Below are 20,376 nucleotides of genomic sequence, written 5' to 3'. Positions count from 1 at the left end.
TAGGTCGGGGAGGGGGGGGGGGGGGGGGGGTAGGTACTATTGTTGCATTTTCCTCCACTGTATATCTCTATCTAGCGCAGATTATATTTATAACTTGTTTAGTTGCGTCCAATGCAATTGCTTTACGTTGTGAGAGTGTGTGAGTGGTTCCCTGTGGCAAATTTCTCTCATGGGCAAATAAAGACTATTGTGATTCGAACGACTCATTGCTTTTTGGATCTATCAAACCTGTTCTCACACTACAATCAATAACCATTCTCTGTACAATCATCTGCCATTCTTATCAATATCTAAAGAAGGAAAGGGTCCAAAAATGGTCAACAAGAATGAATATCTTGGCTCTGGGCCTGTACTCACCGGAGTTTAGTCGGTGTGGAGGAATCTCATTGAATCCTAATAAATATTTATGTTTCCACTATTAGAGAGTCTAGGACCAGAGGACATAGCCTCAGAATAAAAGAATTTCCCACTGAAGAGATGAGGAGACGTTTCTTTAGCCAAAGGTTGGTGAAACTGTGTTATCTGTTCCCACACCCAGGTGTGGATATCACGTTGTTGGTTATATTTAAAGAGGCAGTGGATATGTTCTTGATTAGAAAGGGTGTCAATAGTTGTGGGGAGATGGCAGGAGAATGGGGTTGAGAGGAAAAATACATCACCCATGATTTGAATGGCAGAGCAGATTCAATGGGCCAATTGGCCTAATTCTGCTCCTACATCTTATGATTTTATATCTCCTGCTGTATAAACTCTTCCAACTTCAATATTCAAACCTTGTGTTAACCCTGTCATTTTGATCAATATCAACAGACTTGTTCTATAGAGAGGGTCAAATCTCCTGCAAATCCCACAGTCCAATCCTTATTGTGAAGTGAATGCTGGATATTGAAATGCCAATGGTACAAAATTTGAGTGTGTAGCCATGCACCTAAAGATTACACTGAGAGCAAATACTCAACCTCCTTCTCCTCAGAACCGCTGAGAAAGATCATCAACCTAAAATGTCAACACTGTTTCCTTCTCTTTTCACAGTCGATCTGCTAAGTATTTCTAGTTTCTTTTTTTAAAAATTTCCTGCAGCTTCTTATGCCTGCTTTCTGATGCCTTCTTGAGTCTGTGACTTTGACTGTTGAACCTGTTTGAATAGTCTGCAAATGTATACATACACAACAAATTGAAGTTTTGTATTTTCTACATCTGGGTTTGAGAGGCTGGACCTGGTGATTCTCTGCTTTGGATGCGACTGACCAAAGAGGCCAATGCCTTCAAAGTGAACATTGTCCTCACCTCTCTTGTGCTGATTTTGTGATTCTTGGGAACTTCCATTAAATGGATCCTGTACAGTGGGATTCATTGTACTCTGGTGCAGAGCAGAGTCTGAATTGGTCCTGGAATTAAAATATATCTATTATTTATTCAATCTTGTGATAAGATAGGGCACCAAATATAATGCTACTGACAAATATAAAAAAGAACAGATCAGTTTTTACAAAATTTCATCATGTATATGTGACACATGATACAAAGGCAGTCTCAAAACACACAAAACAGTATCGCATTGGACCCAGTAGACATATACAGAACAATCAGTGTAATTTAATGGACAATCAATTCCAGTGTACAAACTAGAGGGCAGAACCCCTATAGCCAAATCCTAGAGCATGTACTATAGGAAAATAACAATGCATGCACCCTTATTATGGGGGAAAAAGAGAAATCTATTTCAGGGCGATGAGTTTTATAAAACATATTACAATGCAAGGGTAGACAATGTATGCACATTATAATACAAGGGCGGCCTGCAATCAATTCAACATCTATCAGTCCTGTTAGGATACACAACAAATGAAATCCTTTGAAGGTGGGTTGCAGATCAGCATCTTTTGCTATGTTGAGTAAGGTAGTTATGAAAGAGTAGACATTATCACCACATGTCCAAAAATTTAACTGTTATCTTCCATGAAATTATCTGAATTTCTCTTTTGAGATCTTCTGCACACAGAGGTAAGCTTAAACAGGTACTGAACACTCCAAGCCAGAAGAGCAGCTTTAACTCAAAGATCCCTGTCCTCACTCACTCAAGCTTGACCTAAAACTGAGCTGTTTTCCACCAAAATCTGATGCCCCTCTCAATTCTATAACCCTCTATCATCCATTTCCCATCAAACCTAGCCGTTCTCCCCCACAATTTCAACCCATGAACAAAGTTGCTCTCTCTTCCTGGATCAATCCTCTTCTTGTGAGTGAGGAACTCCCATTTTCTCATCTACCCTCTCAACTTTCCCTTCGGCAATGTTATTCCCATTTCCCCAAGAGAGAACCACCACATCAATAGGACTAAAGCATAATGATCTCTTGAAACGCTTACAAATGCCATGAGCCTATAGTTATTAAAAAGAGATAGATTCAACAAACTGATTAGCTTTGAGTAAAATACAAAAATCTGCAGACACCATGAATGAACGAAAAATACAAAGTTGGGGAAGCTCAGCAGGTCAAACAGTGTACTTTACATACCGAAGATAAAGATACATAACCAACGTTTTGGGCTTGAGCCCTCATCAAGGTAATGAAAAAAACGTTTGAGTAAAGCATCTCTCACCTTCTCCAGCTAGTATCAGGTGGGGGCGAGAGATAAATCGAGCTATATGGACAGCTTTCTGCGTGCTGCCGAGTCAAGGAAACTTCAGGGAACAGAATGGATCCTGCAACAAACTGTTAAACTGTGCAGAAAATTAAACATTATTCTCAGAACTCCAATATCATGGAGAAATGCCATAAAAATATCCATTTAGCCTTGATGCCATATTTGATTATCCGAAGCTTCCTTCACCATATCCTCTTTATCACCAAGACCAGTTCACCAGCCCTCTTGTGATATTGACCTAATCTACCATACAACTCTTCAGTTGCTGAAAGCTGCATCATGCTCCCCTTTACCTCTAGTATCATAAAATAATTCAGTTCAGAAGATGAAATTAAACCCACCATGTGTTGGCACCTTCAAACAACAATCTATTTAATCTCATTCTCCTATTCCTTGCTTGTATTCCTCCAGTATTATTCCATTAGGTGTTTATCTAATTCCATTTTGAAAGTTACTACTGAATCAGGCAATGAGTTTGAAATCTTAAAGTAATTAGGTGTAAAATCCTTTTCTCATCTTATTTGCCATTTAAAAATTCTCACTGAACTGCTTCTGCCACCTTCAGATTATTAAACTCTATCTGTCAAAGACTTATCCGATCCACCTACCGTTTCCTCCTGATCTCATTAGTATCATTCTCATAGTTTAGGGTACTCCCACATTTTACATCATTAATCATTTGTGAGATCACCCTCAGGTCCAAGATCATCTGCTAAGTTCTTCTGTATAGCATTATTAAGATAAAACTATCCAACTCAGTACTCTCTTTCTTAGATAAAGTTCTATCCATGCTGCTGTTCACCTCTTGAGTTTAAATATAGATGACAATTTCAATGCTTTCCTGATTACCCATCTAGTTTCTTTTGGTAGCTGGATTTCATTCAAAATGCAACTACATGAACCATACCTGGTACCAAGTATCCATTTGCTGACATTGCTTTTTGAAAAAGGGAACTTCAGAATTTTAAATTCTCATTTGTACTTTCAAATCTTACTCCTTTCTCATTACTCCATTCCCCAGCTGTACAGCTCCCTGGGTTATTTGCTGTCCAGGATTCTGTCCATCCTTAACTGTTTTTGAAATGAATGATGCACTCGGGTATTTTAGAAGCCATTAAGATTCATTTACATAGTTGTGGATCTAGAGTCACATGTAGGTTAGAATAGGACAGTCAGCATATTCTGTTTCAGCAGATTTTGTGTTGAAGGGTCTATTTCTCTGCAGTACAATTCTATGACTAAAGGACATTAGTAAGCCAGATGGATCTTCACACCATACAAGAGGTTCATATTCACCATTATTGATTGTTTGCCAATTTGATCTTGTATCTTTAAATCATTTCCAATACCTTAAATATTAGTCCAATAACATAACCATAATTCCATTAAGATTCTCTTTATTTATTTCAGATTTGTGTATCATAACAAGAGTAACAGGCCATTTATTTGTGGGCGTCAATAGTTTAGCTGTTTGATGCAGAAAATACCAATAATATTTAAAGTTAGTCTGCACCTCAAAGTCCTTCCCCCAAAAAACACAATGAAATTATGACGTTGATAATTCAGTGCAGGACCACTATGGATCTTCAATAAGCACTAAAACACTGAAGTCACATGACTCCATGCACTGCTTTGTAAGGCTTTACCTGGAATTATGGATGAGACATTTTCACCACTGGTATTTTTCCTCAGTGTTTCTTGCTCTGGTATCCACAACCCCCCCAATAAAGGAAGGATATCTGACGGCCATGTTTGTCAACAGGAACGGCACGACGGTGTGGTGATCCTAGACGGTTTTTGTCCCTGTAGACCCGATCGACCAAGCCATGGTGCCTGGTCGTTCTACTCGTGTCCAAAGCAGATGACTGGAATGGAGTCTGCAACGCAAACAGGCTTTTATTTTCATCTATTTTGGTGATCTTCTCTTTTTGGCCTCCAGCCTCATGGTTCACCAACTCAACACAGCAAAATGGGTTCAATACATAAAAGATTACTGTACGAGATTTTACTGTGCTGAGGCAATTTACCTATATGGATGGGCAGTGGCTAACAAACTGAAAGCACTTGAGTGGTATGGGTTAATTCAGGCTGGTAAACTGTAATGTGGGATGCCACTGAGAGTAGTGATGGGCCCCTCAAAACTATAATTTATATAATAGATTTAATGACCAAATTAAATAGCCATTTGATAACACAGATATGAAAGCAGATTTTGAGGAAGATAAAAAGAGTTTAGACCAAGGCAAGTTGAGTGACAGAATAGAAATATAGAAGATGGGAGATCATGTGGTGAGATGCGGTGTTATCCAGTTCAAAAGGAAGCAAAGTAGAATTAATTTAAAATGGAGAAAAACGGCTAAATGAGGAGTGTAAAAGATAATCAGTATGAAATATTGGTGGACCACATCTAGAATACTTTGCAAATTTTTGGTCTCCTAATTAAAAAAGGGATAAAATTCATAAATGTCGAAAATTCATAAAAAATAATTTCTTGGTTGAATATTGAGCAGACTGAACCTATAGAGCAGGGGTGTCAAACTCAAATTCACGGAGGGCCAAAATTAAAAATTTGGACTAAGTCGAGGGCCGAACTAAATATTTATTGAAAATTTTCAACAACATCTGCATGTTTTCTCTTCTTTCAACATATGTAATGTTAAACTTTAGGATATAACTTTAGGAGGATAATGTTACAGGTCAGGAGTAGGTAGCTCAAGTTCACCCTTTGCTTGACCTGAGGGAAACATCTTTGGTCCCTGTGGAGATGTAGTCAGCATTCACAGGCTGTGTTCATTTTGGCCTGCATCAGGACTCAGCATTTCCTGCTCACTCCTCAGGCTCTAGGCCTCTATTCACCCTCGACCCACCATCCCTCTACCTGACCAGTCCTTTACCCAACCTCTACTCACCCCTCACTCCACTCGATCTGCCTCTACCCACCCCATCCTATACACGCCCCTCTACTGCCTCTCCCCTCAACCTGTTCCTCCCTCTACCCGTCTCTCACCCTCTAATCACCCCTCCCCTACTCGCCCTGCCCCTCCCCTTTTACCTCTTCCTATCCACCCCTCCTTCTTCTCATCCCTCCCTCTAACTGCCCCTCGCACCACCATAACTTCCCCTGCCCATTACTCCTCACCTACACCCTCTGCCCACCCCTGCTTACCCACCCACTCAGGCCCAGCGCGCTGCCGATCAGCCTTTGTGGAACAGCGGGAACCGTGTGCAGCCTGCCATGTCCGTCGCACCGACAGGAAATCACAGGCACTCGCCAATCCGCCGCACCGCTCAACAGGTGGGAGAAGTGACTGGTTGTGCGGGGAGCCTTCCAACTGGCTTGCCGGCTGATGACATCGACAGACTTCTAGTGTTACAATTTTGTTTTCCCCGTTCTCAAAGTTTGCACGGTCAACCTGCAACTCTTGCTCCCTCCACGTCCCGTGGATCTGATGCCCGGGTGTTGTTAGGATTCCCAGCAGAAGGTTTGTGGAACTTTACCATTCTGGATTCCTTTTTGAGAATATTCTGGCCATCTTTTAAGGGGGGTGGTTTTAGGGGGGAGGGGATAGTTAGGGGGTGGGGAAGGATGTGCAATGAAGGGGGAGGATGGTGGGGGTGACATTACCAAAAAACAGCATCGCTCTCGCTGCAGGGCGGGCCACCTCTAATACATTTTTGAAATGATCTTGCGGGCCAAATATAATTATATTTGGCCCGCGGGCCAGAGTTTGACATGTGTGCTATAGAGGCTTGAGCTCAGTGGTTAGAGCACTGGTCTTGTAAATCAGGGGTCGTGAGTTTGTTGCACACTGGGACCTCATTTCTGTGAGGGATGCTGGACAAAGTTAAATAGTTTAATGTATGTTACATTCCAAATGTAGTATTACCTGACAATAATGGAACTTTTACATTTTTAGTAGAGTTTAAAAGAATTGAAAATGATCTTATTGAAACATACAAGATTTTACGAGGGATCTTTGGGTAGAAGAAACAGTTAATATTTCAGGTCTGGGATCCTTCACCAGAACTGGGAAGAGGGTGTTTCTCTTTTCACAGTTGCTGCCTGATTTGCGAAGTTTTTCCAACATTTTATTTTAATTCAGATGGGGTCTCAGACACTCCACGCAATCCAGGTCAAGGAGACGAGAATCCAAACCTGAACCTCATTTTGCTGAGGCATATCGTATCTGCTATACATATGCAGAGGCAATCTACTCTGAACATTGGTCATTGAGCCCTATAATATTAACAGTGATTAAATTTGATATCTCTCTTACAATCCACTGTGTACTCTGCAAATTCAGATTACCATATAAATTGAGCATAGTCTTCTGAGTAGGACAACATTCTCTGCAAAACATTAACTCTGTCCTTTATTTATTTTTTTCCCAATATTGACAGAGCTGTGATGCATATCAAGTAATTTTCCTAGTTTCATTTCTGAAATGAATAGTTTCCATTTTAAAACCTAAGAAATTCACCTGAAAGGGCAGGTCCAGAGTGGTATTTCCAATCTGGTTGACGTTAGGCAAAGAGCCTCCATAGTACTGACCCCGACTTTGTCCCAGCTGTAGATACTGAGATTTCTGTAACTGTAACTGAGAACAAACAAGCCCATTATGAATAAACTGCCATCAGCTGAGACACTGGCTGTCCAATCTTCCAGAATCTATCCAGAAAGATAGGACAAAGAGGTCAACATCACAAAAACCTACAGAAATTGGCATAACAAAGCATACCTGGAAAAATATATTGGTTAAAATGGTTAAACCACAAAACCAGTTTGCTTATTTTTTTTAATCCTCTTAAATACAGGCAGCATTCAAGTACAGTAGAGGAGTTTAAATTACAAGGAGCTACTAGATTAAATGAACAGGCAAATCCATTGCAAGCAAAGTTCAATAGAGGTAAGTGTGAGAACATTCATTAGTATGTATGCAGCATTCATCAAGTGTTAAAGTATGAAAATCTTTGTCAGTGATGTTTCAAGTAAGTCTAGAAGATCATGTGTACAGATTACTGAAATGTCAAGGTCAGGAACAAAATTTAATTTAACAAAACACCAATGAAATATTTATTTTTGTAACATGCAAGAAGTTATGCTGTTATTGAAATAGAGGGAATTTTTTTTAAATGAAATATTCATTTTTAGACTTGTGAAAAGTTAAGGCACAGCTGATTGATTAGTCTGTGTCTGGATTACTGAGGATGCATAGAGAAGGGAACAAATTGGACTGTAAAGGCAGTTCATCACAGATTCAGGAGAATGTAAAATTCACTGGAACATGTTAAACGATTGTATTGTGGAGGCCTGCTAACCGGGACATGACCCGGTACACAAGATGGCTGACGAATACGGTGACTGCGCAGACCCCGCGGGGGCCAACAACCTTCGTCTCAGGTGGCCACCTGCTTGGCAGGACACAACAAGCAATGGCGGAAACGCCACCCAATCTAAGACAGGCACTGCCGTGATGTTACTCCTGTCATCAGCAATGGGGAGGGAATATAAGCAGAGCTGTCAATGCAATAAATCAGTCTTTGACTTCTTGGGTGTGTGTTATTCTTTCCACACTTCGCAATAGCACACTCGCTACAGTACAAACAAAGCTTACATTCTCGGGAATACAAGAATTTAGGGAACATAATTTTGCAGTTTTCAGATTACATGAAACACAAAAACATAGCAAATAATGAGAATAGTATCAGAAAAGTCACAGCCATTTAAACTGCCTAATTTATTGATTAACAAATAAGTGTGAAGTGATACATTAGGTTAATTGAAACAGAGACCTCATACAATAAATGGTAAAAATTAAAAGTGGGTGAGGAACAGAGAAATCTGGGGATCTTTAAAGCTGACAAACAAGTCAAGAAGGATTTTTAAAAAATCTTTACTTTATTAACAGACCTCATAAAACTGTTCCAACATCCAGAGAGGTTGTGGATGATCTACCTCCCAACTCTATAAACCTGCCTTTTTTCGCCCCTGTTCTCTTAAAATAATTTTCAACAAAAATCCAATGAAGATTTGAAATCTACAATTGCATTTTATAAGACAGATCTAAACTTTATTGATGAAAATGTCCCTTAGTTCTTGGTTTTAACTTTAGTGACAATTGTTTATCTTGCTGTCCAGTTCCTCTTAAATATCTTGAAAATCAAGCCATCCTTTAATTTTTGAAATTTCACAGGCTGCAGACATTGTGCAATTAAAATTTTATTATTGGAACTGATAAATCTCTGGAAAATCTATTGCACTCCCTCCAGATACATTCTTCGTAAGAAGTGGTCTCCTAAATTTCTTGCTGTTCTCTGCCTCACTGCATTACAATCCTCTCTGTATAAAAACTAACATTCTATTATCATTCTCTAAATATTTCTGCATCTGCGCTCAATGCCTTTTAATGACATGTTCGCAGATCATTAAAGTGCTATCATTTGTAAAGTATCTATGGCGTTCCTTATATATTCAAAGTAGATAACTACACATTTACCTATACTGGAATCTATTTGACAGTCTTTCTAACCTCTGTAAGTTTTTAATATTTCTTTCTAGTTTAATGATTGGATCATATTACCTGGAACATATCTTTGTATGGTCAGAAAATATGGATATGTAGCTGTCCATCCCAAAAATGCAAGTTTTGTTTTCAACAGGGTATCAATTACAGTCTCAACATTGATCCTTATGAATTATTACAATGTATATTTTGCCAATTTTCCCAAGTTCATAATTCCTGCTTTCTTTCTCCTTCCATTTACCCAATTTAATAGTCAAATTAATAATTCATAGAATTCAACTGTTGCTAACTAGCTTAAATGTAGAACAGTATCAAATGCCCCTAGAATTTGACAACCATTTACATATCTGCCTCCCTTATCTGACCATACACACTTAATATTTACATCAACTCCTCAGAAAGCTCAATCAGGACCATTACACATCACCAGATCCACAAAACTCCATGTAGGTTCTCGCTGATGAGCTAAAAACTCTTAATGATCACTAATTAAATACTATTAACTTCATGATCAAAGATGTTACACTAACCAGAGAATAATCCTCCACATATCCATCTCCCACCTTCTAAAATAGTGAAATGAAATGTGCAGTTTTCTGATCAGAAAATCATAATTTGAATATCTAATCTAATCTACTTCATTAAAACCGTATAATACTTTGAACTGTATACTTCAGGAACAGCACTCAGCCCATGATGACAAATTAAACTAATGCCATCAGTTAACAAAGATATATTGCCAATGTTTCAGGCCTGAGCCCTTCTTCAAGGAATAAGTAGAATGAGCCAAGAGCAGGAAAGCTCAGAATTCAGACAATGCTGGCTGGGGGAGGAATCCAGACCAACAAATGGTGATAATTGGATATAAGAGGAGGTGAGAATTGTGTGTGAAAGGAGAGAGGGAAAAGTGAGAGACAGGGCTGGGGGAATGGTGACAGGGAAGACATGGGTGGGGTTTAACAAAAGCCAGAAAAGTCAATATTAATGCCATCCAGTTGGAGGATGCCCAGTCAGAAAATGAGGTGTTGTTCCTCTAATTTGTCTGGCAGTGCATGAGACCATGGACAGACATGTCAGCAAGGGATCGGTATAGGGATTTGAAATGAGTGGACACTGAGAGATCCATGCTACTGTGACAGACAGAGCCGAGGTGCTCAACAAAGGTGCCCAGCCTGCACCCAGTCTCTCTGATGTAGAGACCACAACAGGAGCACTAGATGCAGTAGATGAACCCTGCAGATTCACAAATGAAATGTTACTTCACTTGGAATGACTGTTTGGGGCCCCATATGGTGATGAGGTTGTGTGAGGACACATCTCCTGCAGTCAGTGGGATAGGTACCATGGAGATAATTGGTGGGGAGGGATCAATGGACAATAGAGTCACAAATGGAGTAGTATTTGCAGAAAGCGGAGAGGGGAGAAGTGATGGCAGAAATGGTGGAGGAAGATGTGTTGGATACGGAGACTGGTGGGTTGGTAGGTGAGGACAAGAGGAATGCTGTCTTACATGTGAGGGTGGAGGGGGGGCCAGGGCAGATGTGCGGGTAATGAGGTGAGTGTCAAGTTGATGGTGCGAGAGGGAAAGCCATGTTGTTTGAAGGAGGACATCTCTGATGATCTGGTTTAGAAGTCCTCATCCTGGGGGCAGATGTAATGGAGATGGAGAAATTGAGAGAATAGAATGAAGTCATTACAGGGGACAGGATGGGAGGAGGATTAGTCAAGGAAACTGTGGGAGTTGGTGGATTTGTAGAAGATGCCTGTCAAGAGTTTGTCTCCTGAGACAAAGACAGAGAGATCGAGGGAAGGGAGAGTGTTGCAAGAGATGGACTGAGTGAATTTGAGGTTGGGGTGGAAGTTGGCAGCAAAGTGGATTAACCTGTATCGGACCCCCTACATGGTACTCAGTTCCCATCTGACGTCGTTGAACGCCACTTGGGCCACTTTTGCAGTAAGATTGGGAAAAACTGAGATAGTCACCCCCTTCACTTTTACCTCGTGGCATTCTCTGGCACGGTGTAGATCATCCACTCAATCATAGTAACAGTGAAATCTGACTACTACGGCCCTTGGGAGCTCCACCAGCCCTGGTATTGGGTGTAGAGTGTGCTGTGTCTGGTCCGCCAGTGGCTCTCGATCCAGTTTAAACACCTCATGCTGTCAGTTCCTTCAGGAACCCCCCACTACCTGATGTTATTTCTCTGGGACGTCGCTTCCAAATCTTTACATCTACTTTCCTGCTTTATCATATGGGTGGCCAAGAGTTTTAATTTTCTTTTGCACTGAGCAGATGTCATTGGTACACCCCGACATTAAACATTCTATCTCCCCAACAGTATCTTAATTTCTCTCAGACTGGTGTCTGTGGATACTTTTACGGCCACGGATTGCATTCTTACATTCTGTAGCTTCGAATTAAGGACCGTCAGTTCTTCTTCACTACATATTTTTATCCCCATTTTAATGGGCTCTACAATGTCTTCACAAAGTTCAGTCAGCACTGCTAGTTTTAGCCACTTGCAGACAGTCACCTGGTCTGGCAGTGAGCTACCCGGGAGACAAGATCAAATTAGGCTGAGCTTCAGTCTGTGGGGTAGGCCTCTGGGCCTGCTGCATACTGTCTCTACTTTTAGCCTTCCTGTTAGGCATTTCAACATTTCAAAATCCATCCCTGTTACTTCAAAACATTGCCAACTATAATAAAGGGTAAGATACTGTTCGGATTGCTGTAAAGACTTTATTAATACTATTCACAGGGTTGTGACTTACTCCATCAACTGCTCTCTAGCGCCCCCACCCACCTCAACCCCCCCCCTCCCCCCCCCCACACCAATCTACTTCTAAACTAAGTGAAACACGATAGGCTGCAGAAGCTATGATTGTAGTAAACAAACTGAAATGTTGAAGGAACTCAGCCTGACTTTTGTAGTAAACATATTGAAATACTGGACTTTCACCACGTCCCTTATCATAGCCATTTAACACCTTTTGTTGGTCTGGATTCCTCCCTCATTGTTTGAAATCTGAGACTTTCAGATATATCCTGCTTCTGATTTTTCTGAATTTTCCTTGAAGAAGGGCTCAGGGCTGAAATGTCGGCAATATATCTTTGTCTCCAATAGATTCTGAAAAGACCGGTTGCGTTTCTGCAGCATTTCAGTGTGTTTACTACTTCTAAACTACTTTGGCCAGTTCCTCTCTCATGCTACCGTAATTCCCTATACTCCACTGAAATTCCAACACACCTGACTTTCGTTTCTCCTTGTTAAATCTCAAATTGAAATCAAATTATATTTTGATCACTGCCCCCTAATTGTTCCTTTACTCTGAGCTCTAATCTTTAAATTAAAAAATTTTTTTTAGATACACAGCGCAGTAACAGGTCATTTCAGCCCAAGAGCCTGTGCAGCTCAATTACACCCAATTAACCGACAAACCCAGAAAGTTTCAAACAGTGGGAGGAAATCAGAGTTCCTGGGGAAAACCCTTGTCTACAATACAACTTCTTACAGACAGCTCGGGATTTGAATCCAGGTCCCGATCACTGCTGCTGTAACAGCATTGCAGTAACTGCATCGCCAACCGTGCCGTCCATGGTTCTTCAATCACTTTGGTGCATCCTACACCAAATCCAGTGCAGCCAATCCCTTTGTGCACTCATCGATAAGCTGATCTACAAAGCCATCTCGTAGGCATTCTACAAGTTCTGTCCCTTGAGATCCAGTCCTAACTTGGTTTCCCAATCTTCTTTGGCTTGGCTTCGTGGACGAAGATTTATGGAGGGATAATGTCCATGTCAGCTGCAGGCTTGTTTGTGGCTGACAAGTCCGATGCGGGACAGGCAGACACGGTTGCAGCGGTTGCAAGGGAAAATTGGTTGGTTGGGGTTGGGTGTTAGGTTTTTCCTCCTTTGTCTTTTGTCAGTGAGATGGGCTCTACGGTCTTCTTCAAAGGAGGTTGCTGCCCGCCGAACTGTGAGGCGCCAAGATGCACAGTTTGAGGCAATATCAGCCCACTGGCAGTGGTCAATGGGGCAGGCACCAAGAGATTTCTTTAGGCAGTCCTTGTACCTCTTCTTTGGTGCACCACTGTCACGGTGGCCAGCGGAGAGCTCGCCATATAACACGATCTTGGGAAGGCGATGGTCCTCCATTCTGGAGACGTGACCTACCCAGCGCAGTTGGATTTTCAGCAGCGTGGATTCGATGCTGTCGGCCTCTGCCATCTCGAGTACTTCGATGATGGTGATGCAGTCGCTCCAATGAATGTTGAGGATGGAGCGGAGACAATGCTGGTGGAAGCGTTCTAGGAGCCGTAGGTGATGCCGGTAGAGGACCCATGATTCGGAGCCGAACAGGAGTGTGGGTATGACAACGGCTCTGTATACGCTAATCTTTGTGAAGTTTTTCAGTTGGTTGTTTTTCCAGACTCTTTTGTGTAGTCTTCCAAAGGCGCTATTTGCCTTGGCGAGTCTGGTGTCTATCTCGTTGTCGATCCTTGCATCCGATGAAATGGTGCAGCCGAGATAGGTAAACTGGTTGACTGTTTTGAGTTTTGTGTGCCTTTAGAGATGTGGGGGGGCTGGTAGTCATGGTGGGGAGCTGGCTGATGGAGGACTTAGTTTTCTTCAGGCTGACTTCCAGGCCAAACATTTTGGCAGTTTCCGCAAAATAGGACGTCAAGCGCTGAAGAGCTGGCTCTGAATGGGCAACTAAAGCGGCATCGTCTGCAAAGAGTAGTTCACGGACGAGTTTCTCTTGTGTCTTGGTGTGAGCTTGCAAGCGCCTCAGATTGAATGAAGAGACTGCCATCCGTGCGGTACCGGATGTAAACAGCGTCTTTATTGTTGAGGTCTTTCATGGCTTGTTTCAGCATCATGCTGAAGAAGATTGAAAAGAGGGTTGGTGCGAGAACGCAGCCTTGCTTCACGCCATTGTTAATGGAGAAGATTATGGCGTTCGGAGGCCCCAACCACCATTGACAGGTTGGATTGCGACCAGGTATGGTCCGACTTAGGAGGGGAGGCAGGCCCCTCCAGCCCGGGTAAGAAACCTGCATAGGAGGCCACTCCGATATAAAACCTACGATCCAAGGACCTCGCTGCCACGTCCCAGCTTGCTTGGCCACGTTTTCCCAATCTACTTGCATGTTAAAACCCCCCATGACTACTGTGGCGACTCACCCACGTGGCAAGGAAACTGGCTCCAGCAGTTGCAGGCGAGTCTACAGCTGCAGGCGAGTCTGCAGCCAGCAGCATTCACAGGACCTCTCAGTGCAGGGCAAAGCCTCGGCCCAATTTCACTTCTGCCCTGCAGGGTGCAAGGGTCGCTGGGAGAAGCGTGGGCCTCTTAAGCACGCAATTTTGAATGAGTCAATCAGTTGAACTGAAACTCCACTCAGCGTGTTTCTTTCACTTGTAGTGGCTTGACCGCCACATTGATGACCCTGAAGGCCCAACGGCATTTGGAACCAACACGGACAACACAATCAACATGGACAACATGAACGACTCAGCTCTTCAGAACGCAGTTTCACTTATACTGCCAGCTTTCTGGACCATTCAGCCCCTCATCTAGTTTCAACAAGCAGAGGCCCAGTTCCAGGTCAGGAATATTGTCTCCGATGAGAACAGATACTACTACGTGATGGCTGCACTCAACCAGGAAATGATGGGCTGAGTAATCAACTTTCTGTAGCAGCCCCCAGAGGATGGGAGGTATGAAGCACTCAAGGCCCTTTTCATCGGCACATTCGGCCTCTCACACCACATATGGATGGCCTGGGTGAGCGCGCGCTGTCAGCCCTGATGCGTGACATGCTGGCATTAGCAGATAGCCATAAGCCGTGACTACTCTTCGAACAGATAATTTTGGAACAGGTGCTGGAGGTCATCCACCTTCTACTAGCAAACAAGGACTTCTCCAACCCGCGAAAGGTGGCCACTAACGTAGACATTCTGTGGTGCGCCAAACAAATGGTGGAGCCAGCATCAGGATTAGTACTGTGTTATGGCTGAAGGCCCAGCCTCAACACATCTCAGTGGCAAAACCTGGAATGCCCGTGCCAAAAGATGACACCATTTCTGAGTCTTGGCGTTTTTACCATCAAAGTTGGGAATCTGGGGCCCACCAATGCCGACCACCATGCTTGTTCCAGGGAAACTAAAGGGCAAGCCGTCGCTGATGGCTATGGCTGCTGATCACCGCGACAGCCTCCTATATGTCTGGGAGAGACACTCCAGACGCAGATTCCTGTTGGACACAGGAGCGGAAATCAGCATCCTTTCCTCCTCGAGCCACAATACCTGAACCAAAAGGGCCAGACCAGAGCTCACTGCAGCTCCGGCACTTCAGTTCCAGCCACTTCACATGGATATATATTTACGATGGCCACAGTATTGCAACCATTGTCGGGTGCAAACTTCTTCCGCACGCACTGCTTGCTCGTAGATCTGAAGGGATGATAGCTGGTCGACGCAAAGACATTCCAGACCTTCTCCCTCGGTAAGGCCAAATTGCCAGCTCCACATCTGGACTCCGTCACATACTTGGACAAGTTTACTGGGGTGTTGACGGAGTTTCCATCAATCATCACTCCACATTTTTCTGCAGCAGCCTCCAAACACGCCGTGATGTACCACATTCCCACACAGGGACACCCCCTGCATGCCTGGGCTCACAGGCCACCTCCAGACAAGCTCCAAATCAAGAGAGAGATGTTTAACAAAATGGAGATGGGGATTGTGTAGCATTTGGACAGCCATGGGCCTCCCTGCTCCATATGGTTCCCAAGTCTGCAGGAAGATGGAGGCTGTGTGGAAGCTGAATGAGGCACCCACCTCCGATAGATATCCAGTCCCACACATCCAGGACTTCGTGGCCAACCTGCATGGGACATGTATCCTTTCAAAGAATGACCTGGTTCGAGGGAATCATCAAGTCCTTGTCCACCTGGATGATATTCCAAAGTCTCCCATCATTACTCCATTTGGCCTTTTGGAATTCCTTTGGATGCTATTCAGCTTAAAAACGTAGCTCAGACCTTCCAGCGCCTCATGAACGCAGTAGTGCAGCATCTGGGCTTTCTGTTCATCTACCTAGATGACATTCTTGTAGCCAGCCATTCCTTCAAGGAACATCTGCATCTGCTCTTCTACCGCCTCAGTGACGACAGCCTATTGACCAATTTTGCCAGTTCACCCTAACCACCATCGACTTCTTGGGACACCAGATCGACTGTCACGGAGCTGCTCCTCTGCCGGTAAAAGTTGTCAATTCGCCAGGCCCAACACAGTCAAAGGCCTGCAGGAATTTGTAAGTATGGTTAACTTTTACCACCAGTTCATTCCCTCAGTGGCCACGATCCTGCGCTCACTTTTTAGCTTGATCTCCGGCAAAGCCAAAGAAGTTGCCTGGATGGATGAGGCGACGGCAGCTTACGATCAGGGCAAGGAGGTTCTAGCCGATGACGTGCTCCTGGTCCACCCCCAGGTAGACGCCCTCGTGGCCCTCACTGTAGATGCCTCTGAATGGCAGTCAGCGGCATGCTTGAACAGCTAATCGAAGGTCAGTGGAAACTACTAGCCTTCTTCAGCCGGATCAAGTTCAGCGCATTCAACAGAGATGCTGGCCATGTTCCTGGCCATCCAGAACTTCAGGTATTTCCCGGAAGGGAGGGAGTTCTCGATCTTCACAGGTCACAAGCCCCTCACCTTCACGTTTACCAAACCGTCTGCCCCGTGGTCAGCCTGCCAGCAGCGCCACCTGTCGTACGTATCTGAATTCACCACCACGATCAAGCACATCTCCGGGAATAACAACATGGTGTCTGATGTGCTGTCATGGACATCCATCTAGTCGATGCATGCTCTGTCTCCAGGGGTGGATTAAGCAACGTTAGCAGAGGTGCACACCAGCACACTGAACTACAGTCAACGGTCTCCGCTGCGAGGACATACCCATTTGGCACAGAAGTAGCAAGCACCTTTGCGACGTGTCCATTGGACAACCTCAGCCCATCGTCCCAACCGCTTGGAGGCATTGAGTTTCCAAAGGTTTAGCCCACCCTTTCATCTGGACGACTGAATAGCTGATCGTGGATCAGTTCATGTGGCATGGCCTGTGCAAAAAGGTTGAGCACTGGGCCAGGACATGTATGCACTGCCAGACCTCCAAGATCTAGAGGGATGTATGGGCACCACTGCAACCTTTCTAGTCAATGCACAGGAGGTTCGAGCATGTGCACATGGACATCATTGGCCCACCGCCTGGCTCGAGAGGACCAAGGTACCTATTTACAATGGTGGATGGGTTCACAAGGTGGCCAGAAGCTGTCCCAATCACCAGCACGACTGCGGAGACATGCGTCAGGATTCTGATCGCAACCTGGATAGCGTTGTTCGGGCTCCCTGCCCGCACTGGCATAGATCCCCGGAACCCAGCTCCATCAGACGACTGTGTACCATCCACAATTGAACATTTCCACAGGCACCTGAAATCAGTACGGATGGCATGCTTGCAAGGGCCAGACTGGGTAGACAAACTCCCCTGGGTGCTACTGGGTATCCGCACAGCACCCAAGAAAGACCTGACAGCATTATCAGCCAAGCTGGTTTACCGCTCCCTGCTCACAGTGCCCGACGAATTTGTACCCATACCCCGTGGCCAGCAGTACACACCGACAAGAGGTCCAGAGAGACTCAGGTCAGTGGCCCCAGTACCGAAGTCCCACCATAGAGCAGTGCCCCCCTTCATGCCCAAAGACCTGTAGCAGAGTGAGCATGTTTTCATTCGTCGAATAAAGGATTTTTCAAGGTGGTGAACCTTAATGGAACAACCTGTATTCTGAACATTGGTGGCTGGGAGGAGACTTTTACCATTGACCATCTCAAAGTGGCATACTTGGACATTTAACGACCAGCTGTGCCACCCACTAGGAGATGAGGCCGGTGGACAGTGTACAGTTTATGGTTTCTGCACCTTCTATCGCCGGTTCTTGGGGGGGAGGGTCATGTGGCAGCTCACCCACGCAACAAGTGAACCAGCTGCAGCAGTCGCGGGTGAGCCCCCAGCCAGTGGTTTTCTCATGGACTCTCAGTGCAGGGAAAAGCCTTGGGTGCAAAGATCGCTGGGACAAGTGTGGGCCTCTTAAGCAAGTGATTTTGAATTCGTAAATCAGCTGAACTGTAACTCCACTCGACTCAGCTTATTTCTTTCACTTGCCACACTACCATAATATTTCCCTTCTGTCACGTCTTTTTTATTTGCTGTTGTGATAAGTTGCTCACATCCCTGCTAGTTTCGAGGTCTGTATATAACTGCCAACAGTGTCCTTTTACCCTTGCCATTTCTTAATTCAATCCACTATGATTCTATATCTTCTGATCCTAGGTCACTACTTTCTAATGATTTCATGTTGTTCCTTTCAAAGAGCCACACCACCCGCTCTGCTTACCTGCCTATCTTTATGATACACTGTATATCCTTTGACATTAAGTTCCCAATGACATCCGATCTTTAGCCACGACTTCAATAATAGCCACATCATACCTGCCAATTTGTAGCTGTAATACAAGGTCTTATGCTGTGTGCACTGAAATATAAAAGCTTTAGCCCTTTATTTGTTACTTTTTACTCGGTGTCCCTTTTGCACTGCAATTCATCCCACTGGCAGCAAATTTTTCCTCTCTGTCTCTCCTTGCACACGAACTCCCGAACAGCTAGCGCTACTTGTGCGCCAACAGCCTCTTCCCCCGAGTATCTAGTTTAAATCACCCAACCCCCCCCCCCCACCCAACACATTAGCAAACCTCCCTACCAGGATAGATTCCCCTCAAGTGCAGGAGCAACACATCACACGTGTACATCACCCCTTCCCCAGAAAAAGTTCCAATGATCCAAGAATTTGAAACCCTGCGTCCTGCACCATCTCTTCAGCCACACAGCTGTCTGCATTATCTTCCTGTTCTGATCTTCCCTAGCTAATGGCACTGGGAGTAATCCAGAGATTACAACCTTGGAGGGCCTGCTCTTGAGCCTCTTTCCTAACTCCCAAATTTACTTTCCAGGACCCCAAGCCCACTCCTTCTGATGTCGTTGGTGCAAATTTGTACCAAGTCCTCTGGCTGCTCATCCACCCCCATTAAGAATATTCTGCACCTGCTCAGAAACATCCTGGATTCAAGCATCTGAGAGACAGCACACTATCCTAGATTTTGCAGCCGCAGAATCTCCTATCTGTTCCCCTGACTATCGAGTCCCTAATGACTATCGCTCTACCTGACTCCACCCTTCCCTTCTGAGGCTCAGAGCTGACTATGGAGGTTTTGGCCTGGCTGCGGCCTGGACCATATAGGCTATGCTCCTCAGCAGTATTCAAATGGATATATTTATTGCTGAGCAGAATGGCTACAGGGGTCCCCTGAACTGCCTGCCTATTCCATTTCCCTCTCTTGACTGTCACCAAGCTTCCAAGGAATAAAGCCTTAGCTTACTCAACCCTCTCCCTATAGCTTAGGCCCGCAAATCCTGATAAACCTTTTCTGCATCCTCTCCAGCTTGTCAACACCCTTTCTATAGCATGGTGACCAAAGCTGAGCACAATACTTTAAATGTGGCCTCACCAACATCTAACACAACTGTGGCATGACCTCCTAACTTCTATAATCAGAACTCAGATGAACGCAAAAGCTTTTTTGACCATCCTGTAATGCCACTTTTAAGGTTCCATGCACTTACATTCCCCAGAATCCTACCTTTCACTGTGTAGGTCCTACCCATGTTAGACTTCACAAAATACAACACCTCATCTTTCCCTTTATTAAATTAAGGGGCGACAGTTCTTACAGTGCCAGTGACCCAGGTTCGACCGGCACTCTCTGTAAGGAACTTGTACATTTTCCTTGTGACCTGTGTGGGTTTCCTCCATGTGCTCTGGTTTCCTCCAACCCTCCAAAAACATATGGGGTTTGTAGGTTAATAGGTATATTTGGATGACATGCATTCTTGGGCCAGAATGGTCAGTTATCATGCTGTAACACTATTTAAAAAAAAATTTAAATATTTTTTTTTTCATCAAACTTTCCTCTGCGCACCTGCCCAATCGATAAAGGCTGCAATTTTTGGCAACCGTCTTCACTATCTGCAACACCAACCATCTTATTGTCATAATTTGCAAATCACACCACGTAGACTTTCTTTTAAA

The 20,376-nt window shown here is 44.1% G+C and overlaps 1 protein-coding gene across 3 annotated transcripts in view; it reads right to left on the bottom strand.

The window, feature by feature from the left end:
• LOC138758591 (CREB-regulated transcription coactivator 1-like) overlaps positions 1-20,376 on the bottom strand; it is a 57,961-nt gene that overhangs the window by 31,562 nt on the left and 6,023 nt on the right. For all 3 annotated transcript variants that reach the window (XM_069927769.1, XM_069927770.1, XM_069927771.1), the window contains exons 2-5: positions 7,129-7,245; positions 4,387-4,524; positions 2,603-2,664; positions 1,288-1,388 (exon numbers count right to left, since the gene is read on the bottom strand). In XM_069927769.1, coding sequence (XP_069783870.1) covers positions 1,288-1,388; positions 2,603-2,664; positions 4,387-4,524; positions 7,129-7,245 — 418 coding nt within the window. The remainder of the gene's footprint in view (positions 1-1,287; positions 1,389-2,602; positions 2,665-4,386; positions 4,525-7,128; positions 7,246-20,376) is intronic.

Source organism: Narcine bancroftii, chromosome 3 (assembly GCF_036971445.1).
Source record: "Narcine bancroftii isolate sNarBan1 chromosome 3, sNarBan1.hap1, whole genome shotgun sequence".
NCBI lineage: Eukaryota > Metazoa > Chordata > Chondrichthyes > Torpediniformes > Narcinidae > Narcine > Narcine bancroftii.
Note: the sequence above shows the minus strand (reverse complement) of the source record. Positions and strands in the feature narration are given on the sequence as shown.